At 39.5% G+C, this 24,827-nt stretch overlaps 1 protein-coding gene across 2 annotated transcripts in view; it reads left to right on the top strand.

The window, feature by feature from the left end:
• LOC122802641 (stomatin-like) overlaps positions 1–24,827 on the top strand; it is a 277,078-nt gene that overhangs the window by 237,086 nt on the left and 15,165 nt on the right. For both annotated transcript variants that reach the window (XM_044072340.1, XM_044072339.1), the window contains one exon: positions 16,691–16,825. In XM_044072340.1, the coding sequence (XP_043928275.1) occupies positions 16,691–16,825 (135 nt within the window). The remainder of the gene's footprint in view (positions 1–16,690; positions 16,826–24,827) is intronic.

Below are 24,827 nucleotides of genomic sequence, written 5' to 3'. Positions count from 1 at the left end.
GAGGGATGAGTAAAGAGGCACGATGACCTCCCCTGATCTAGATGTGAATCCCTTCATGATTAGGTGGGCTATATAAAATGTTTTTCTAACCACTTTGGCCACGTGGTTGTCAAATGAGAGATTGCTACCAACTTGAGTCCCCAGGTCCCTAATTACTTCTTCCGTACTTAATGGATTACCACTTATGTGGTAATTTGTGGGCACTTTGTTTTTGCCAAAGGGGATGACTATACACTTTTTGGCATTTAGCTTGAGGCCATGGCTCTGGCACCAGTTGTCTGTTTCTATGAGGCCCTTTTGGAGAATGCTTGTGTCAGCTGGAGAGTCGATTATGGTGCCCAGTTTGCAGTCATCTGTGAACTTGGTCAGCCACAGTCCTTCCATGTTGGCCTGTACCTCTGAGAAATATATACCGAACAAGAGAGGTCCCAGGACTGAGCCTTGTGGGACGCCACTTGTAACTGGTTTGGAGTCTGACATGGCTCCAGCAATTCTAACCATGTGGGTTCTGTCCTTGAGCCAGTTTGCAACCCATCTTGTGACATAGGGGTTTATATTTAAGCTGGTGAGCTTATCTATAATGCCCGAGTGGGGTATTGTATTGAAGGCTTTTGCGAGGTCCAGGTAGGCTGTGTGGACCACCTTCCCCTCGTCAATGGCCTTGGTGACTGTTTCAAAGAAATTGACCAGGTTTAAGAGGCAGGATCTGCCCTTACCAAAGCCGAACTGGGTAGGATCCAGTGTCTGTAGGTCCCCAATATCTTTATTTATAAGGTCCATGATGATCCTTTCCATAGCTTTGCAGACCAAGCTAGTCAGGCTTATGGGGCGATAGTTTCCAGGATCTGTTGAGGCACCACCTTTGTGGAGAGGGACCACCGTTGCTGTACGCCACTCTTTAGGTACATATCCTGTAGTAAGGCTGAGATTGAACAGTAGTTTTATGTTTGGGTTTAGCTCTTCTTGGAGTTCATGTAGGACGCAGCCTGGGACACCGTCTGGTCCCACTGATGCTGTGTTTTTTGCTTTGGAGAGGGTGGCTCTTACCTGAGCATCTAACATGTCAGGGGGGCAGCACTCTGCTGGGATAGATATTTGCCCTTTTGGTGGGGAGGGTGGGGAGTTTGTGCTGAACCTGTCAGCTAGGATGTTGGCAATGTCTGTGGGTTCGGTGTATTTTTTGTCATTTTGGACTAATTCTGAGCATATCTTGGAATTCCCACCCAGGTTCCTAACATAACTAAAGAAAGCCTTGTGATTATCCTTAGTGCCTGTGCGATTTTTCTCTCGAAGCTGGCCTTAGACGATTTTATGAGTGCCCGTAGTTTTTTGCTAATACTGATCAGAGATGCCTTCCCTTTTTGGGATTTTGCTCTATCATGTAGTAGCTTCCTCCTTCTATTGTATAGTTTGTTTATGGCTGGGGTCCACCAGACAGGACGTCTGCCTTTGGAGGATTGGGTCTTGGTTTTATTTGGGATTGCATGATCCATGCATTCCTGAAGGTGTTCATAGAATGTGTTTATAAAGGATTCTGCGGTCTGGGCCGTATTTTCCACAGGCCCGGGGGCTTTGAAGGATTTCACCTCGGTTTTGAGGAGTGTGAAATTTGCTTTAGAGAAGTTTTTCACTGTGGTTTTCTGGGCAGGGGGTGGGGTCAGGATGTGAATATCCAGTGAGATTAGTTTATGGTCTGATCTTACCAGTGAGGGATACACTTTTGGTCTGGAGCATAGATTCCCCATGTTGGTGATGATCAGGTCCAGTATGTTTTCCCCTCTTGTGGGAGAGGTAACAAGTTATTCCATAGCATTTGAGTTTATAAATTCTAGGAACCTTTGGGCTAGGGTGTTAGAGCTAGAGTAATGCTCTCAGTCTATGTTTGGGTAGTTGAAGTCGCCCAATATAATGGTGTTTGGAGAGACCTTCATATTTTCCAGTGTTCTCAGGAAGGCCGAGTGGAGTTCCTGGGTGTGCGAGGGTGATCTGTAGCAGGCTATAAACTGGAAGGCAGTTTTACCCACTGTTAGTTGCACATGGATAGTCTCTGATGCTTCGTGCTGTGCCACCAACCTGGAGGTGTGGGTATCTTTGACGAATATTGATACTCACCCTCCTTTTGTGGTTCGGTCCAAGTTTTGGGGCCAAAAAGCATGGTATGAGGTATAACCTGGTAGTGCTGGGGTGCTCTCGGGATCCTTGAACCAGGTTTCTGTTACTGCACAGATATCGATGTTCTCCATGCTAAGGAGAGTTTCGAGTGCATGCATCTTGAGGTTTACACTTCTGGCATTGAGTACCACTACTCTTAGTTTCTTATCCCTTGTGATACCTATGGAGGTGGGTTTGTCTTTTGAGCCTTGCCTAAAAAAGGCACTATGGGGTAGAAAGAGCCTTTGCCAATATCTGAAAGCCCATGGGTGATAGGTGCAAGCCATCCCTAGCGAAGCATCGTGGCTTGTCAAGCATGTCATCCCAGGATGTCAGGCATTGGATCCCCTTTGAATGACACCAATACTTAAGCCAATTGTTGAAATTGATCATCTTGTCTTCATATTGTGGCATCATTCTTGGTGAGGGTAAGATGCTACTCAAGGTCAGGGTCATACCAGCCTGGGCTACATGCTCAGGGAGCTCCTCTGTGTCTCTTTTCATGTAGTCCAGGGAGGTACATCTCAGGTCATTCACACCAGCATAGACAATGACTGAGTCATATTTGTACTTGCCTTGGAGTGACCTGAGTGCTTGTGTTATGTGGCGGATCCTAGCGCCCAACAAGCAGCTCACTGTGACATTCTCCTTGTTCAGCCTGGTGAGCGGGATGTCAGTGTGCCTGACGATAGAGTCACCTATTACAAGTGTATCAGGTGTGTTGTTTAGCCTTAAGGACTGTGACTGTTCGGCACACTGGCTTTGTGAGCTATGTGTTGCATGTGTTTTGTTTTGGGGTAGCGGTTGCTTGGGTGTCTGCTGTGGAGGTCTCTGCTGCTTAGGCAGATTTTTATTTAGAGCCTCCGAATATGTTTTTGTGTCTTTATGTGTTTGGTTTGCTGTCGTGGTAGGTCTATGTGAGACTGGAATTGTAGTGAGTGTGGTTTCCTTTTCCTCATGACTGGTTACGCCAGTACTGAGTTGAGAGAGCTTAGCCTCCAGTTTGGCTATATGGTTGCATCTCTCACATGTGTTGGAATTTGTTGGGAGGAGGAGAGGGTTGTCTGTGTACATGAGGCAGTTGTAACATTGCCTCAAGATTCCCAGATTCACCAGCTGGACCAGAGAGGAGATTAACAACTGACCTTTGGACATGCTAGAATAGTGTTGGGAATTCCTTTATAATTGAAAAACAAGGGCCAATGGGGAACAAGGTACTCAAGGGGAGTTTGTGAGGGTGTATTGCTTTTAATTTTTTAGTGCTGACTTATATAATTGCTTTAGTGAGCAAGTGCCAGGTAACTTAAATGCAATGTGCTACAGGTAACTTAAATGCAAAAACAACAAACAGTAACTTTCATTCAACTGAAACAAGGAAATAAGTACAGTAAGCAATACAGATATCACTAGGGATCCACAGAAGCGCTGAAATGCCGCGTTTTAGGTGGAATTAGCATTTCAGGGAAATAACAAGCAAACAAACAGCAAGCATACAAACAAAGCTAGATTCAGCAGGCCTGGATCTAGTCTATGCTACAGCAAACAAGGTGTACCAATTTCAGTAAGAAACAGTTCAAATATGCAGGCACTATAAGCCTTTAACCAGAAATTTCCAGCTCAGAAGGGCAGAGTCCAGCCTCTCCTCGCACAAGAGTGCAGACCACGAACCTTCTTAATGTATAATAACTGGCCTGAAGCCCAAGTGCTTAAACCAGAACTAATACACTTTTAGAATAACAGACACTCTGCCCTCAATCAGCAGTTCCCAACTTAGAAGGATGTAAGCTACCTGTCCTGCCACCACAGTGCAGGTCACAAACCTTCCTAATGTAAAACAACTGGTCTGAAGCCCAAGTGCTTAATCCAAAAGACTTAGAATGATAGCTACACTTTAATCAAGTTACTACCAAGCAGTAATAAATACAATTGAATACTTTAAAGAATGCCTGGATTAGTGCTCAAGTTATACAAACAAAGCTAGATTCAGCAGGCCTGGATCTAGTCTATGCTACAGAAAATGAGGTGTACCAATTTCAGTAAGAAGCAGTTCAAATATGCAGGCATTATTAGCCTTTAACCAGAAATTCCCAGCTCAGAAGGGCAGAGTCCAGCCTCTCCTCCCACAAGAGTGCAGACCACGAACCCTCTTAATGTAAAATAACTGGCCTGAAGCCCAAGTGCTTAAACCAGAATGAATACACTTTTAGAATAACAGACACTGAGCCCTCAATCAGCAGTTCCCAACTTAGAAGGATGTAAGCTACCTGTCCTGCCACCACAGTGCAGGCCACAAACCTTCCTAATGTAAAACAACTGGTCTGAAGTCCAAGTGCTTAATCCAAAAGACTTAGAATGATAGCTACACTTTAATCAAGTTACTACCAAGCAGTAATAAATGCAATTGAATACTTTAAAGAATGCCTGGATTAGTGCTCAAGTTATACAAACAAAGCTAGATTCAGCAGGCCTGGATCTAGTCTATGCTACAGCAAACAAGGTGTACCAGTTTCAGTAAGAAGCAGTTCAAATATGCAGGCACTATAAGCCTTTAACCAGAAATTCCCAGCTCAGAAGGGCAGAGTCCAGCCTCTCCTCCCACAAGAGTGCAGACCATGAACCCTCTTAATGTAAAATAACTGGCCTGAAGCCCAAGTGCTTAAACCAGAATTAATACACTTTTAGAATAACAGACACTGAGCCCTCAATCAGCAGTTCCCAACTTAGAAGGATGTAAGCTACCTCCTGTCCTGCCACTACAGTGCAGACCACAAACCTTCTTAATGTAAAACAACTGGTCTGAAGCCCAAGTGCTTAAACTAAAAGGCTTAGAATGAGTTACACCAAGCAGTAATAAATACAACTGAGTACTTTTAAGATGACGCAAAAGCAAAATAAAGTAGAAAGAAACACAAATACAGTAAAAACAGATAAAATTTTTATTTTTTTTGAGTGAGCAAATGAGATGGGCCCAGGAGGAGTATCCAAGTGCAAATTTACAGAAGTTTTCTCTACTTTCAACTATATGCATTTTCCACATTTCTTGCCTTCTCATCCAGTCCTTTAGCTTATATTCTTTCTTTTGTTTTTTGGTACATTCAGTTGTTGTCTGATTTTTATCTACTTCTGGTTTGATTTCCATTCCTGCTTGATGCCGATATGTTTCTGGTAGATTAAGCAGAGAGGTCATCTTAGATTTAGTCTCCTCATGTTTCAAAACATTTACTACATTTGGGTCTTGTGAGGCCAGCAGATATGTGTGGAGTCCCATGATTGCAGATCTATACATGTGATCAGTCTTAAGGAGGCCCATCCCTCCTTCGGAATGGGGAATATATAATCTTTGTATACAGTGATTTTTATAAATCATTTGGTGAGCATCCTTTTTCTTTTCCTATCTAATCCTTCTCCTTGTTAGTTTGATGTAATGTTGTATCAGATGACCCCCCCCCAAACATCCGGAATGTATTTGGTTGAGAACCAGTATCCTTAGACATAAAATGGTTACCATGTGAGTAGTCAGTGAAGAGCTTCAGTGACCGACTAACCTGTGGCTGAATTTTACCATATTCCTTGTGCAACAGATTAAACTGAAAAAAAATTCACTGTGTTTTGCTGCTACAAAACGTTGTGCATCAAGACAGATAGCAGAGTCTGTTTGAATAAAAGAGTTGGCTACAATTATATTGGTACGATTATACTCATTTCCCCCACTTCCCTTCTCATTTTGAGATTCTAAGTCTCCCAGATATATATATTGATTATAAAGGGCAAGGTCATAGTTAACAAACCTACTTCTGTTGTTGCTAAACATGTTGCTCTTTGCATATGCAAATATAGCCTCTTCTTACCATAAGGAGGAGATGCATACTTGTGAAAAGTAGTCCACAGTTAAAGTTTGCTATACAGAAGAGATCCACTGTAATTTGTCAGGTTCCAAAAACTGTGAATCTGCAAATGCTGTGTAAATGAAATGTTAAAAGGTCTGTTTTTCCTTGGGTCGCAGACTACACAAACTGCACAAAACAGAGGTTCTATGAATGAGTTGGTGTCCATAATGATTAAGTTATACTACCACTAATAGGTGGAGGTCCTATTAGAAACTTCTTATTAGTGATTCTAGTGCTGAATATTTAAGTAATGCCACAACTGCCCTAAACATACAGAACTAGCTAAAAAATACTCTGCACTGCCACAGGCACTTTGCCAAATCTCCAGTGTTAAAGGCTACTTTACTGATGTCAAAGTTTTCAGGCTTGTTGGCTGTTGGTGAAGCACCCTCCAAGAGGAAAAAACGCTGAGAGAAGAAGGGAGCCACTTTTGAGATTTTAAGTATTTTTTCTCTGTTTATTTGCATAGCTGCCTAGCTTGAGCATTTGCTGGCTTGTTAAACTTTATTTCTGTATTAGTAGCTGTATTTAGAGCACAACCAAAAGCTGTTTGCTGAATTTCCTGTTTGCACTTAATTTTAAATCGTTTTTTTCTTAAAACTTGCATATTTTCTGTCCTTAACCTAGCACTCTTGTGTGGGGTCATTTACTGCACTGTTATAACTTGATATTACTTGTGAACCTCTGCTATCTCTGAAAAAAAACAAAAAAAAAAATCAAAAAAAAAAATCTTGCTTTTTTCCCACTTTTCTGAGAGTTAAAAAAGTTCAGTTACAGGCTTGCTGTTCATGAACTATTTGAAAGTTTCTGTGAGGCCATTTTTGCTTGGGCTAAAGGAAAGTCTCTCTGTTGATCAGTGGCAGTGAATAACATTGAGCAGCTTCCCTGCCCCCCCGTACAGGTGGTTACTGACTTGAAACTGTAGTTTTATTGGCCACTAGGGGTCATTTCCTAAACTCCTTCATCTTCCTCTCTTAAAACCTAGTTGCCTCATGGTTTGGATGTCTTTTCAGGGTTGTTGGCTGTTGGTGAAGCACCCTCCAAGAGGAAAAAACGCTGAGAGAAGGGAGCCACTTTTGAGATTTTAAGTATTTTTTCTCTGTTTATTTGCTAAGTTTTTCTGCATAGCTGCCTAGCTTGAGCATTTGCTGGCTTGTTAAACTTGATTTCTGTATTAGTAGCTGTATTTAGAGCACAACCAAAAGCTGTTTGCTGAATTTCCTGTTTGCACTTAATTTTAAATCGTTTTTTCTTAAAACTTGCATATTTTCTGTCCTTGACCTAGCACTCTTGTGTGGGGTCATTTACTGCACTGTTATAACTTGATATTACTTGTGAACCTCTGCTATCTCTGAAAAACAAAAACAAAAAAAAATCTTGCTTTTTTCCCACTTTTCTGAGAGTTAAAAAAGTTCAGTTACAGGCTTGCTGTTCCTGAACTATTTGAAAGTTTCTGTGAGGCCATTTTTGCTTGGGCTAAAGGAAAGTCTCTCTGTTGATCAGTGGCAGTGAATAACATTGAGCAGCTTCCTGCCCCGTAGAGGTGGTTACTGACTTGAAACTGTAGTTTTATTGTCCGTTTTGGGTCTATTCCTGCTTCTTTCCAGCCCCTGCTATCAAGCACGCTTTAACGTGCTTTAGCCGATGAAGCGGAGTTGCCACTAGAGCAGCATCAGGCAGCGCCGGTTAAACAAGGTTAAACTCTTTCTGGCTCCAGAAAGTCTGTTCTTCAATTTTTCCATTAGAACTGCTCTGTTAGGAACCTAAACAGTTTACACCTTCACTAAAAAGTGCAGCACTTCTTCCAAATAGCTTTTTCTTCTCAGAAAGCTCAGCACTTGTCTTATAAGCATATCCCTTGTCTTATAAGCATTCTCTTTGCAGGTCAAGCACTCCTATATTATACAAATCTCTCACTAGCAAAACCCCCCAGGAGTGCCCACTTCCCTGCTAAGCCCACTACTTTTCTGTCTCATACCAACTCATAAATCTTTCTAGCATGTCGAAGGGTCAGATGCTGGCATCCTCTCCTGCCCAGTTGGTGAATCTGGGAATTCTGAGACAATGTTACAATTGCCTCATGTACACGGACAACCCTCTCCTCCTCCCACGTAACACTAACACTTGAGAGATGCAGCTATTTAGCCAAACTGGAGGCTGAGCTCTCTCAACTCAGGACTGGCAAGACCAGGCAGGAGGAGAAGGCAACTACACACACCACAATACCAGTCTCACATAACTCAACCACACCACTGAATCAAACACATAAACACACTAAGACATACTGAGGCTCTGAGTAAAATTTACCTAAACAGCAGAGGCCTCCAAAGCAGACACCCAAGCAACTGCAAACTCAATACACCACACAAACAACACATAAACAACAAAATCAGTGTGCAAAGCAGTCACTGCCCTTAAGGCCAAATACAACACCAAACATACTTGTCATAGGTGACTCCATAGTCAGACACACTGATGTCCCACTCACCAGGTTGAACAAGGAGAAGGTCACGGTAAGCTGCCTATCGGGCGCTAGAATCCGCCACATAACACAAGCACTCAGGTCACCCACGGCAAGTACAAGTATGACACAGTCATTGTCCATGCTGGTGTGAACGACCTGAGACGTACCTCCCTGGACTACATGAAAAGAGACGTAGAGGAGCTCTCTGATTATGTAGCCCAGGCAGGTATGACCCTGACCCTGAGCAGTATCCTTCCTTCACCAAGAATGATGCCACAATATAGTGACAAGATGATCAGCTTTAACAATTGGCTTAATTTCTGGTGTCATTAAAAGGGGATCCAGTGCCTGTCTGCCTGGGATGACATGCTCGACAAGCCACACTGCTTCGCAAGGGACGGCTTGCACCTGTCACCCCTGGGATTCCGGATATTGGCTAAGGCTCTTGCCACCCCCATAGTGCCTTTTTTAGGCAAGGCTCAAATTCTAAACCTACCACCCTAGAAAACAAAAACGTGAAGAAACTAAGGGTAATGCTGCTCAATGCCAGAAGTCTAAATCTCAAAATGCACGCACTTGAGGCCCTTCTCTGTATGGAGAACATCGATGTCTGTGCTGTGACTGAAACCTGGTTCAAGGCTCCTGAGAGCACCCCGGCACTATAAGGTTTCATCTCATATCATGCGTTCCGCCCCAAAACCCGGACCACACCACAAAAGGAGGGGCTGTATCCATATTCATCAAGGATACCCACACCTCCAGGTTGGTGGCTACGCACGAAGCATCGGAAACCATCCAGGTGCAATTAACCATAGGCAAAACTGCTCTACAATTTGTAGCATGCTACAGGCCACCCTCTCAAACTCAGGAAACCCACACAGCCTTCCTGAAGACACTGGAGGGTATAAATGTATCACCAAACACCATCATATTGGGTGACTTCAACTACCCGAATATAGACTGGGAACATTACTTAAGCCCAAACTTTCTAGCCCAAAGGTTCCTGGAGTTCATAAATTCAAATGCCATGGAACAACTAGTCACCGTCCCCACAACAGGAGAAAATATACTAGATCTCATCATCACGAACATGGGGACAAAATGCTCCACACCGGAAGTATAGCCCTCATTGGTGAGATCAGATCATAAACTAATCTCACTAGAAATCCACATCCCGCCCCCACCCCAAACAAAAAAGACCACAGTGAAGAAAAAGCAAACTTCACACTACTCAAGACAGGTGTGGTATCCGTCAAGGCTCCCGAGCCAATGGAAACCACAACCCAAGCTGTGGAAGCCCTTACAAATGTCTTCTATGAACACCTTCAGGACTGCATGGATCAGGCAATCCCAAATAAAACCAAGCCTCTTTCCACCAAGGGCAAACGTCCAGTCTGGTGGACCCCAGCCATAAACAAACTTTACAATAAGAGGAGAAAGCTATTACATGATAGAGCAAAATCCCAAAAAGGGAAGGCATCTTTGATCAGCACTAGCAAGAAACTACGATCCCTCATAAAATCATCCAAGGCCAACTTTGAGAGAAAAATTGCCATAGATTCAAAAGACAATCATAAGGCCTTCTTCAGCTATGTCAGAAACCTGGGTGGAAACTCCCAGATATGCTCAGAATTAGTCCAAAATGATACAAAAATCACTGAACCCACAGACATTGCCAACATACTGGCAGACAGGTTCAGCTAAACTTCACCCCCTCTCCCCAAAGGAGAGATAACTATCCCAACTGAGAGTAGCCTCCCAGACATCTCAAATGCGCAGGTGAAAGCTGCTCTCTCTAAAGCTAAAACACAGCATCAATGGGACCGGATGGGGTCCCCGGCTGTGTGCACAACTGAATATATTGAATAAAGGGCTTAATTTTGTTCCAGGGTTTTTTGTTTCTGAACAATCTTTGGCTCAGGATGTTATTAATTTTTGTCGAACATTAAACTTAAAATTGTTTTTTGATAACAATAATTGTGATAATTTGGGTGATACATGTCATGATTTTAGGTTCAAGAAGTCGACATTTAATCCACCCATGTCACATTTAGTGGGGGTATTTCAAAAGAATGTTTTACAGGACATACATTGTCATCTTAAAGAATTTCCCATTCTTTATAATAATTTGTCTGCTGATGAAATGTCCACTTTAAATGAACTTATCAATAACAAAAATCTGGTCATTATTCAGGCAGATAAGGGTGGAGCGGTGGTAGTATTGGACAAGGTGACTTATGACAGTGAAGTCATGAGACAATTGGGTGACATGCAATACTATAGGCAGATGCCTTTGGATCCTTCACCACATTTTCAACATAAAATTGGTGAATTTTTAACTGAGGCAGTTGAGGAGGGTATTATTACCCAATATATTAAAGAGCAACTGACAGTTGATTCACCCAGTAAACAGTATATATATATGTTACCGAAGATCCACAAACATCCAACAAATCCACCAGGTCGACCCATAGTCTCAGGACATGGGTCACTTACTGAACCACTGTCTGAATATTTAACTAAATATTTAAAACCTTTATTGGGTTCCATTAGAGCTAGAATCCAAGATACCACCCAATTCCTGGATATTATTAATAATTGCCAATTGGAACCACATTGGCTTTTATGTACTTTGGACATTACTTCTCTCTATACGAATATTCCACACTGGGCAGGCTTACAAGCGTTGGATTATTGGCTGGCTAGGTCAGGGTTATATCAACCTGGATTTAATACATTTCTCATATGCCTTACTGAGTATGTTTTATCTAGTAACGTTTTCTATTTTCAGAACTGTTGTTATTGGCCAACTAAGGGGACTGCTATGGGTGCATCTTTTGCACCCATATACGCAGATCTCTTTATGGCATATGTTGAAGAAATTGTTATTTATGACCAGAGCCATAACATTTATATGTGCGAGATGGATATCTGGCGACGTTATCTGGATGACTGTTGGTTGGTGTGGAAGGCTGATGAAGGGTATCTTTTGGAGTTTCTTGGATATCTTAATGATAACATATGGGGGATAGAATTCAAGTTGACCCATCATAAGAATAGGATAGTATTTCTTGATGTAGAAATTAACAGAAACAAGGATAATACCCTATCAACAAGGATGTTCAGGAAATTTCCAGAATTCAATTCATTGTTACATGCCACCAGCTTCCACCCACAACATGTCATCCAGAATATACCTAAATCACAATTTCTTAGAGCCAGGAGGATCTGTTCCAGCCAGCAATCCTTTTCTGATGCCCAGGAGGATTTGACAAATAGATTCATCAGGAGGGGGTATCGCCCAGGTACAGTTCAGTTAGCTAAAAGATCTGTGTCTAATATTGATAGGCATGATTTGTTATCGTATAGAGAGAAGGACAATAATACCAGGCCCCAACCCTTGCGTTTGGTGACCACATATGGACGTAACATACAGGGCTTTAAAAACATCATACACAGACATTGGAATGTTCTGAAAGCTGATTACAAACTTAATCTTTTGCTTCCTGATAGATGTTCCTTTTCATTTAAAAGGGGACAAACTATGGGTTCCAAATTCAGTCATTATAAGAGAGTAGGTTCGGATTTTTCTACCTTCACTCAATGGTCGATCATGGGTAAACCTATTGTTGGATGTATGCCTTGTGGACATTGTTCCTTTTGTGTTCGTATTTTACGTACCAAGGAATTCAGTAGTAAGAACACATCTGTTGTGTTTGACATTAATTTTTGGGGCAACTGTAACTCTGAGTGGGTCATCTATTTGGTGACCTGCAATTGCTCCGCTTTCTATGTCGGGAAGACCTCTAGGCCTTTCCGGCTTAGAATTTGTGAGCATTTGAGTGACATCAAAAACAAACGCATTAACAATGCTTTATACAAACATTGCCTTAAACATGCATCAGCATCTTTCAAATTTGTCACAATAGATTGTATAAGGGGCAGATGTTTGAATAAGAAACACTGGCTTGAATTGTTAAGTTCTAAGGAGAGAAAATGGATCATAAAACTTGGGGCTTTGTTTCCACCTGGCCTTAATGATCAATTGTAATAATGATTATTCATGTGAGGTTGTGATTGGCCAATGTGAACAGCCTATGGGTATTTAAATGATTGTATTTTGATACTTTGATTCTTTATTGTATTTTTGGTATATCACTGAAGAAGGCTCCTGGGAGCCGAAACCGGTTTGATTTATGTATGTAGGGTGATTTTTCACTCCTACATGGCTTTACAATAAAATCTTTTGGATTTGAATTTCACTCAAGCACGCTGGCTTTTTTTGACTGTTTTTCTTTTCTGGGATATCAGTTTTTGTGATTTTTGTGGACTGCTACTTCCTTCTATAACAAGCAGGCCATCCTACCCCTGGGCCTGGTCTATCCCCATTGTAGGAATGTTTCTGTGTCTTGAGGATTCTACATTGTCATTTTTTCCAGCCTGGCACCATTGCACCTACCAGGATTGGGCATTTTTTCATCCCGGGTCTTGTACACCCAGGTATCTTTTTTATTTTTAACCCACTTCTGTCCATGATATATGCTATATAAAATACAGTCTATATATCAGTATCGTCTTGGTGAGATTTTGTGAAAAACAGGGTCCACCTAGTGAAGGTATTCACCAAGACTTGAAGATGAATTAATTTCCAACAATTCTCCCTTTTTTAATTTCTCCAAGTCTTTTGGGTTCCTAATACCATGACGGGAATGGGCCCCATTCCTAAGTCAAAGTACAATTAAAGTTCATGCCATTAGTATATTACAACCAGTAATGAGGTGTGCAGCTGTTTCCAATTCAGTTTTACAAAACCTACATTTGTCTGTTTTTCCCACATGTTCAGTCGACTTTGTAAACCAACGTGTATGTAGCCCACTATCTTGGGCCATCAAAATTAACCTTTCATCTCTTGGTTTGAATTTGCCTCTCCTTAAATATTTCTGCATTCATTCCTAATCAACACGAGGTTCTTCCAGAAGTTTTCTCTACTTTCAACTATATGCATTTTCCACATTTCTTGCCTTCTCATCCAGTCCTTTAGCTTATATTCTTTCTTTTGTTTTTTGGCACATTCAGTTGTTGTCTGATTTTTATCTACTTCTGGTTTGATTTCCATTCCTGCTTGACGCCGATATGTTTCTGGTAGATTAAGCAGAGAAGTCATCTTAGATTTAGTCTCCTCATGTTTCAAAACATTTACTACATTTGGGTCTTGTGAGGCCAGCAGATATGTGTGGAGTCCCATGATTGCAGATCTATACATGTGATCAGTCTTAAGGAGGCCCATCTCTCCTTTGGAATGGGGGAATATATAATCTTTGTATACAGTGATTTTTATAAATCATTTGGTGAGCATCCTTCTTCTTTTCCTATCTAATCATTCTCCTTGTTAGTTTGATGTAATGTTGTATCAGATGACCCCCCCCCCCCCAAACATCCGGAATGTATTTGGTTGAGAACCAGTATCCTTAGACATAAAATGGTTACCATGTGAGTAGTCAGTGAACAGCTTCAGTGACCGACTAACCTGTGGCTGAATTTTACCATATTCCTTGTGCAACAGATTAAACTGAAAAAAAAATTCACTGTGTTTTACTGCTACAAAAAGTTGTGCATCAAGACAGACAGCAGAGTCTGTTTGAATAAAAGAGTTGGCTACAATTATATTGGTACGATTATACTCATTTCACCCACTTCCCTTCTCATTTTGAGATTCTAAGTCTCCCAGATATCTATATTGATTATAAAGGGCAAGGTCATAGTTAACAAACCTACTTCTGTTGTTGCTAAACATGTTGCTCTTTGCATATACAAATATAGCCTCTTCTTACCATAAGGAGGAGATGCATAATTGTGAAAAGTTGTCCACAGTAAAAGTTTGCTATAGTGAAGAGATCCACTGTAATTTGTCAGCTTCCAAAAACTGTGAATCTGCAAATGCTGTGCAAATCAAATGTTAAAAGGTCTGTTTTTCCTTGGGTCGCAGACTACACAAACTGCACAAAACAGAGGTTCTATGAATGAGTTGGTGTCCATAATGATTAAGTTATACTACCACTAATAGGTGGAGGTCCTATTAGAAACTTCTTATTAGTGATTCTAGTGCTGAATATTTAAGTAATGCCACAACTGCCCTAAACACACAGAACTAGCTAAAAATGCTCTGCACTGCCACAGGCACTTTGCCAAATCTCCAGTGTTAAAGGCTACTTTACTGATGTCCAAGTTATCTGCATAACACCAAGATTGTTATTTTAAACCAGTTATGTATCTGGAAACAGCTTCTCTCCACACCACAGCACTACTTCAGCCCTAATAGCTTTTACCAATATCATAAACAATAACCGTAACAATAATCATATATCCTCAGCCCTCTTCTTGGATATCTCCAAGGCATTTGACATGGTTGACCACCATCTTCTGATTCACACCCTGCAAACTTTGTCTAGATTCTAAAGCCCTTCAATGGTTTAAATCCTACCTCAATGGGAGACAGCAGGCTGTTCTTTGGCAATGCAAGCTCTCTAACCTATTACCAAACACCCTTGGAGTACCACAAGGCTCCATACTAGGGCCCCTACTGTTTTCCATCTTTATTAACAACTTGTATACTGTCATCCCAAATGTCAGCAATATCCAATATGCTGACAACTCCACCCTGATTTGCTCAGCTACATCTCCTACAGATTTATGGTCTGCTACCCAGTCCACCTTTAATATTATAGAAAACTGGCTCTCTGAACATCGATTGATACTAAATCCCAAAAAAACTAAAATGCTGTTATTCTCAACAACACAATGGTCTGCTGTTTTTACCTTTACCATAAATGCAAATGATGGCACAATAATCTCCCCGAAACCCTCTACAAAACTATTAGGTGTCATTATTGATAATAACTTAAAATATGACCTACATGTAAACCTCTCGATCAAAACCGTCAATAAAAAACTTGGGTCACTTTACAGAATAAAAGCCTTCCTCACCCCTCCAGTCAAAATTGCCATAGCTCACTCTCACCTACTTTCAACACTTCTATATGTATCCCCCCTAATCTCTTATCTAAACAATGCTGTACTTAATAAACTCTCAACCTGTTATAATCACATTGCCAAGTTTGCCACTGGCCTGCCTTTTAGGACACACCACTGCATCCATCTTAACCAGCTTGGGTGGCTTGAACTACCCAGTCTAATCCAATATAACCTACTGATTATGGCTAATAAAATCCTTTATAATCCAGATAATACACTGACACTTAAAAATCTTATCACCCCCTATAACAATCCACAACTAGAACAGACTACTAATTCAGACAATCAACATTAACAATGCAGCCGGTGATTCCTTCTTTGCAAACTCTGCAGGCAGAGCCTGGAACTCACTTCCAGCTGATATTACTTTGCTCTCCTCCCTAGGCCAATTTAAAACTAGACTCAAACAACATCTGGCACTAAACTGGCTTTGCCACTGCAACATACCTGGCTAACTCTCATCATGAATATGAAAAATCTGTTAATCAGATTACTGTTGAACTTACCCCTGACTATCACCAGGGAGTAACTCTAACCTGTTGAACTTGTCTATTCATGTTTGCTTATGTATTATTTGTGTATACCATATTTGTAATATGTTTTCATTGTTTTTATTGTATCTGCTTACCTTGGAGCTTTCCTCCCCGGGCCTCCGCTGAAAATGGACATGAATCCAGTCGGACTATCTCAGTCAACACATGTAAAATAAATAAAATAAATAAAATAATTTCTTTTTCCTTCACTTGTTTGACAATTATTTTATGTTAGTCCAATACACTTGTGTGGGAGAAATGTAAAATTTGTATTTGGGCTAAACATAGATATTTCTTGGATAAAGATTCAGTGGTCATCAAAAAATATGTCTGGGAAAGCTGTTACCTCTATTATGCTGCAGATTTTAATTTTTGTAATATGACTGAGTGAATTTGAGCATGGGGTCTGATATGACCTAATGGCGGAGAAACATGAGAAAGATATACATGGAGCTAATTGATAGATTGTTTGGAGATTAAAATAATATCTGATTTTACATTTTCTTTGTGTGTACAATTTGTTTTTTAGTGGTAGCTTAACAAATCTCCATCCCATTTTATGTTATCTCACACTTCAAATTGGTTGAAATGGAATGTTACAGTTTCTCCCTTTTATCTTTAAGCGCATATTATATGAAGCCACAAAGGACTGGGGTGTCAAAGTGGAGCGTGTGGAGTTGAAGGATGTGAAACTTCCCTTGTCATTACAGAGAGCAATGGCAGCTGAAGCAGAAGCAACAAGAGATGCCAAAGCAAAGGTATCGTCAGTTTGGATATATTGTGTTAGATGTGCACATTCGGACAGAATTTCTATCCACTGCTTTTCACATGACTTCATTTTTCAACTTGCTGTTAAATATTGAAATACTTTATGGTTGGGGAATAAAGGAAAGGAGTTTTGTATCAAGTAACTACAATTAGATAACTACTGTATATGCTAAGTTTACAGGTGAGCATCAGTACTGGTACCTTGGTCAAGTGTTTAATAATTAATACTTTGCGCAGTGCACTTTGGTACCAATTACTATAAATTATGCCACGAGTATAACTCAAATGCCTACTGTGAGCACTTTAGCTAGTAATATTGCAGAAAGGATACAAGATAATCTTTGCTTTACATCAAGATCTGAAATTGCATGTATCTATTATAGAACTGCAATTAATGCAAATATATTTAAATAAGTTGAGGCATTGTCAAAAGTATGGTATGACAGGTTAGGTGCTAAACAAAGAAGCACAAAAGTCATACACATCAAGGAACAGTCATACAAGAGTATAGTATATAGCAGGTAAAAGCTGCACTCTCTAAAGCCAAAAACACAACATCCCAGGCTGCGTTTTACATGAACTTCAGAACGAACTGGCTCCCCAGTTAAGCACCATGTTCAATAATAGCCTCGCATCAGGCTTTGTGCCCACTGAATGGCGCACAGCAACAGTTATCCCACTCCACAAAGGGGGAGCAACCACTGATCCCGGGAACTACCGACCTATTAGCCTGACGAGCCTTGTCTGCAAGGCCATGGAACGTATCATCATGGAACTCATAAACAAAGACCTTGGTAACCTCCAAACTCTGGATCCCACCCAGTTCTGGTTTGTGTAAGGCAGATCATGCCTCCTGAACCTGATTGACTTCTTTGAGGCAGTCACCAAAGCCATAGATGAGGGTAATGTGGTTCACACAGCCTAGCTTGACCTCGCCACGGCTTTTGACACCATCCCCCATTCTGGAATTATAGCTAAACTCACTAAAGTAGGTATAAATCCCTACGTCACATGATGGGTTGCCAACTGGCTCACTGACATAACCCACACTGTAAAAGTTGCAGACACCTCATCATAAAAGGGTTCTCATCTAGGAAAAAAGAGGTCATTGTTCCCCTCTACTTGACACTCATTAGACCTATTATAGAGTACAAATGCCCCTTTTGGAATATACCTCACAAGACATCTGCAGCAGCTGGAAAGGCTGCCGGAAGTACCTCACAAAGAGGATTATTGGCCTCAAACAAATGCCCTACACTGACCGCCTCAAAAAACTCCAGCTTTACTCCGTAGCATATAGCGTACTCCAAGGTGATCTCTGCCTAACATATAAAGCTATGTGAAACCCAGAGCTGTTGGACATGCTACACCTAAAGAAATCCCAATTCCCTCCGAGCTACATGCTCTAGAGACTTAAACCTTGTCACCACAATAAACAGGACATGCTGGAGGGATAGATTCCTGTCCCAGAGGCTTCCAATACTCTGGAACAAGCTACCTATCTATATCAAGCAAAGTTCTTCATTAGCACTCTTCAAGAAAAATCTTGATGAGTGGATGGGAAATAGGAATTGCACCCCGGGGATCACATCTGTGTATCTGCTCGACAGTGGCTAAAATAAATGGACATAAATGGACTATGCAAATCTAGCCTCACACAATCCAAGAAGAAAATAAGGATCATTTGGATAATGAATGTAAATGTAAATGCTTGAGAAATACATAGCATAACCTGATCATCCATTTATAAAACTCATAATGTTTTTCTGCTCTGTACTTTATCAGGAATACCTGTTATACTCTTGTACAATGTATTTTAATTGTAAATATTGTATATAGATTGTTATGTTAACTATTATACTTTGAAACCAAAGGTTGTCTTCAGCAAATTTTATTAGGAATACTTTCTGTAGTCTTGTACAATATATTTTTATTGAAAATATTGTATGTACATTCTTGTGTTTACTGTGATACTATAAGACTATGTATAGTCTCAATTCTTCTTCTACCTGTTTGATATTAATACTTACCTCTCACACTTAAATTGTTTCTTATACCTATTGCTGTATGACCAGGTTAGTGGCTAAAAAGGGCGTTGTACAAGCAAACAATAAAGAAATCAATAGATACACAAATAAATCATTACTGAGACACAGATATAGCTGCCCATTTATAATAACACATCTTCAGAAAAGTGTAGACAAAAAGAATGAGTTTCAGAATAAGGCAAGTGAAGTACTTTAGATTTTTCACAAATACGCCTATGGGGAAAAACAGCCGAAAAACATTAATATGAAAAACCTTTGCAGGTGAAAATCATATTTTAAAGGTTATTTTTACAAATGTAAGAAAAGATAAAAAATTCTTATTAACTTGAAATTTAGCAAGTTATCTTTAGAAAAATGTGTATTAGGAAAAAAAGTAAACAGGAAATTGCAACTTGGGCATTGAGAACTTCCTTGAAAGGCAGCAGAATGGGTGCTGCCCGCAAATCTTTTAAGGATAAACTTAAGAAATTATCTGATGCCTGTGTACCCCAGGTTACAGTTAGTGACAGGAGAACAAAGAGGCTAAAATGTGGTACAAATAGTGAAACAAACAAAATGAAACAAATGAATAAACAAACTGGAAGCAGAAAAAAAGCAATGGGAGCATTTGGTAGTAGCAAGGACAGACAGAAACAAAAATAACATAATAAGCAAGATTTTAACCATACAAACAAACAAACACAAATATTAAATAGGACAGGCAGAAATGAAAGTCCACTCTAGTACATAATATAAAAGAAGTACATGCAGTATCAGGAAGCACAGGCACATCTTAAAATTATTTTACTGCACAAACACATCATGTCACTTCTTCAGCATGTGACTACAAAACTTACTAGGTTATATACAGGTAAGGGTTATAACATAGCACATTCCAGCCGCACAAGTCCAACTAAAAGGGACAGACAAGAGTACAACTGTTTGACAACACAAGGATTCGGAGGAAGTGTTAACCACTTAAAAGATAACAAGATCTCAGAACATAATGGAATGAGCATGAGGCAAATTGGAACTGCTAAAGTTTATAGTCAGTCCCTTCCATTTTTCATTAGTTAACATGCCTGTTGTGGGATATATAGTCACAGTGTTAAATTTCATGGATAAAAGAACACAGGTTGATGTCCTGTTCACAGATTTTAGTCAATCGTTTGACTCTGTCGTTCATGAGATATTAGTCAGATAAATGTCAAGAACTGTATAAATAAAGCAGCTATGAAATGGATAATATGAAGACACAAAACAAACTTGGAAAATAACAAAAAAAGTATGAACATGACCTGGATACACTCCAAAAAGAATTATTTATTCACGAATAAAGTATGCACTTTTGTACAGGATAGTACCTGTACTTCTTCAGATAAGACAAGACAATACTGAATGCAAGACCTTATATACACTCTCCCAAAATGTAAATCTAATGAGCTCTATCACATGGTCAATTAGACATTAATTATATTAAATAAAAGACCTAGCTTGGAATAATATAAGAAAATCATTAGAAAATACATTGAAAAATACATTTCAAAATACCTCAGTAGTGTACATTAGAAGTATATTGGAAAAGTAGCCACTAACACCTGTTAGAAATGTTAAATAACACTTATAAGACTGGAGAATGAATAAATAGTAATAATTAGATAAGAAATAGATAAAATATGGACAAAAATGACTGTAAAAACATTCTTATGGATGTTAAAATTCATCTATTTGAATACAGATACCTTGTATAAATGTTAACATAGATGGATGTACAAAATGAACAATTTAAACAATCTAAAATTTTGAAAAAAATACTGAAAAAAATATATACCAAGGAAAATGCAGGCCTTTATCTTATAAGGCTCCTCAGTTTAAGTATGCAAGCTATGGAGCACATTTCATTAATCCATGGGTGCTTAAATGCATCACATCTTAGCTGCCACAACAATTCACATTTCTCCAATCTCAGAGAGGTGGGACCACCTCTAATATTTGTGTCAACTATATCAATAACTTTGAATTCAAAAACATGTTCTGGTGAATCTACTTAAGATTAGACCATCCAACTAAAAAGGGTGGTGGCATAGCAATTCTGTATAAATTTGAATTAAATGTATTTTCAGTAGACTTACATATACCATTACATAATCACATTGAAATCCTTGCCTCTAAACTTCAGCTTAATACTAGCAAATCTATCTACATAATTTTCTCCTACCTGCCTACCTCCAGGCAATAACATCAACACCCTTGAAAATATCCTATGCTGCCTCTCTTCTTCCCTCCCTCAAGAAACCATAGTACTTGGCGACTTCAATATAGACTGGAATTGCTGTACTTCTAACAAACCTTCTGTCCATATAAACCTGTATGGCTTTTCTCAATTTATCATCACCCCAACCACAATCCATAAGCCCACTAACAAAGACAGCATCTTAGACTGGATCCTAGTAAGAAACCATCCCCTCACTTATACAGCAGATACCCTTCCTCATAATATTAGCGACCACTTCTTCACTTATATAATTAGGCATAAAACCTTCTTCCCCAACCAAACAATCCTTAAAACTATATGAAACAAAAAACACTTTAATGCTGTAAATTTCCAAAAAGAGCTACAAGCCTGTGACTGGTCTCCCTTAAAACAACTCTCCCTTGAGGAAGCAGTTTCCTATTTTAACCACAAATTCTTACAAATACTGGAATACCATGCCCCTATTCGATCCATTAGAACCAGAAGCAAAGCAGCACCATGGCTCTCTAAAGAGACAAGACACAAAATCCTATTAAGAAATAAGATCTGGTCTAAATGGAGATGTACTAAAAACCTAACCAATCACCAGAACTACAAACACTATAGAAATGCCACAAAGAAATCTATACTCCTTGATAAAAAAACTAATATTTTAAACTCCAAGACAAACATCAACAAACCCAACAAATGTTCTGGACAGCTATTAATAGACTTTTACACCCAGGCCACTCCAAGACACCAACCCTCTCAGGATTTTCCTTAAGCACTCCTAAGGAGATTGCTGATATCTTCAATACCTTCTTTACAGAAACTGTACAGTCTCTTGCTAACTCCCTACCTCCTGTCACCTCAACCCTCCCATTCCCCATGACTAGCAAACCCCCTACCTTTCAACTAAATCCAGTCCCCACATCCTTCATCTTTACCTTACTTACTAAACTTAAACCATGTACTCCATCCGCTGATCTCCTACCAGCTGAATACCTGCAAATCGCAGCTAAAGTACTTTCTTATCCAATTTCCATTCTAATCAACAGAACCATTACTGAAGGTTCCATCCCATCTCTCTGGAAAATCTCACATATAATTATAAGGGTGGTAATTCAACTGAAATATCTAACTATCACCCTATAGTCCTACTCTCCCCCCTAGCCAAATTAATGGAAAAATGTATCCACCGCCAGCTACTTGATCACCTTCTCCAATATAACCTTCTGTCAGACTGTCAGCATGGTTTTAGGCCTTTCCATAGTACTACTACTGCCCTTCTATCCTTCTCTGACTGCATCAGTAAGCATCGCAACAACAACAGGCTCCCCACCACACTCTTCATAGACCTATCAAAAGCCTTTGATATGGTGAACCATCAATTACTACTAGATATACTAAAACAATTCTCACTCAACTCACAGGCATTACAGTGGTTCAAGTCCTACTTAGGAAACAGACAGCAAGCTGTTCTCTGGGGCCATAACCTTTCCACTCTTCTTCCTGTTACTCTTGGGGTCCCACAAGGCTCCATCCTGGGACCTCTCCTTTTCTCTATTTTCATCAATGACCTACAGCTAAATATTCCACAATCTACCTGCATACAATATGCAGATGATTCCACACTAGTGTGTTCTGCCACCTCATCTGCTGAGCTCCAAACCATTATCCAGACAGTATTTAACTCAGTTGAAAAATGTTTTTTTCAACGTTGCCTCCTACTAAACTCCAAAAAAAACTAAATTACTAATATTTACTCCCACTCTGAAGTCCCCCATTGATCTTACTGTTAAATCTAGCAATGGTGCTATAATTACACCTGACCTGACCACCAAGCTCTTAGGCGTAACCATTGATCAAAATCTTAACTTTGACACACATATGAACACTACTATTAAAACTGTTAACAGAAAACTTGGCTCACTTTATAGGATAAAGTCCTTCCTCACCCCTGAAGCCAGAACCATCATTGCCCATACCCACCTGATCTCTACCCTCCTCTATGCTTTATCTATTTATACAAATCTTTCCAAAATGAACTTAAACAAACTGGCAACTTCCTACAACAACATTGCCAGATTTGCTACAGGTTCACCACATAGAACCCATCACTGTTTAAATCTCAAACAGCTAGGATGGCTAGAACTCCAAAACCAGCTACTATTTCAGCAACTTACAATCACCCATAAGATTCTCTTTCATACCAACAATACTCCTATTCTTAGTAGCATAGTCTCTCCTTATAGAAATCTTACTACCCTTCGCTCAGCAGATAAATTACAAGTAACAATCCAGAAATCCCTTAATAAAGCAGGGGACTCCCTCTTCTCTAATCCCGTGGGTAAGATTTGGAGCAGACACCCCAGCAGCCTACAATTACTTTCATCATTACCACTCTTCAAGCACCAAGTAAAACTACACCTTAAAGCACAATGGTCATGCCCATGTACTAACCCAGATTAACACTATCGAGTATACTACTTTTTCCCCTTCTATAACCCACTAATAAGCAAATAAACTCTCCTCTTAGTTCATTTTGTAGTTTCTTATTTCTTTCTTCGTACATGAAACTTACCTTGTACATTACTAAGACCCTACTCCTTCTCCTGACACTTTCATTGTCAGTTTTTGTATTAATACTACCCATGTTATATATGTGTAAAGTTCTAAATAGGCATTTTAACTAGTTAGAGCCTCTCATCTCTTCCTCACTCTTCTGTATAACAAATTGCAAACTATATACCTCAGATATTTGCTTCTCATTCCACTGCATTGTCAAAACCTGCATTCATGTTTTCTATTATGTTAGTTCCGTCTATGCTAGCCTACAGCAATAATGTATTTAATAATTTTTTAGCGTTTTGTGCCTTTACTCCTTGAGGCTGGTTGTACTATGTTAGTCTGCAGCATTACTGTATTTGTATTTTTAGCATGTATTAGTTTCATGTGTCTGTATTGCTTTGTATTACTATTGCATTACTACAGCAGTAATGCAGTTAATCATTTCTTAGCGTTTTGTGCCTTTATTCCTTGATGCTAGTTGTACTATATTAGTCCGCAGCATTACTGTATTGCATTTTTAACATGTATTAGTTTTATGTTTCTGTGCTGTCTTGTATTCCTACTGCATTAGTTTAATCTTGGAGCTTATCTCCCCGGGCCTCTACTGAAAATGGACTTGTATCCAGTTGGACTAGCCCTGTCAACAAATGTAAAATAAAATAAATAAATAAACACATTTTATTCCCTGTTATCATTATTTTACTTACATATTAGGATTCATGGGTAGCAACAATATGTTAAGAGTACTATTTTTGACTGCTCATCTCATTAAAAGTCCTGAAATTGTTATTTTTACTTCTGGACAGATCAATGTGAAAGTGAGCAATTATGTGGATCTTAATACCAATTCACTCAAAATTTTTTATTACGATTCCAGAGCACAGGTTTTCTGTATAACAAGGAAACCTCTATGAAGGCTTTAAGGCTGGTACAAAAACTATTGTATTGGAAAAAAAGAAGGAAGTCACTAGGCTATCAATAAGTTTGCTGTGATTGTGAAGTTATGCATAGTTACCTGCAGCAAATAGTTATTTCCTCCATAGTAATACTAGGAGTCCCACATTTCTTATAAGAGTTTGTTTCTGGTTACAGTAATATATTCTTCTTTTTGTCTTTGCTGCTTTTATATGTTTGTGTGTTATTATTTTGAGTTATAAAGCG

Source organism: Protopterus annectens, chromosome 5.part0 (assembly GCF_019279795.1).
Source record: "Protopterus annectens isolate FY-2018-M chromosome 5.part0, PAN1.0, whole genome shotgun sequence".
Taxonomy (NCBI): Eukaryota; Metazoa; Chordata; order Ceratodontiformes; family Protopteridae; genus Protopterus; species Protopterus annectens.
Note: the sequence above shows the minus strand (reverse complement) of the source record. Positions and strands in the feature narration are given on the sequence as shown.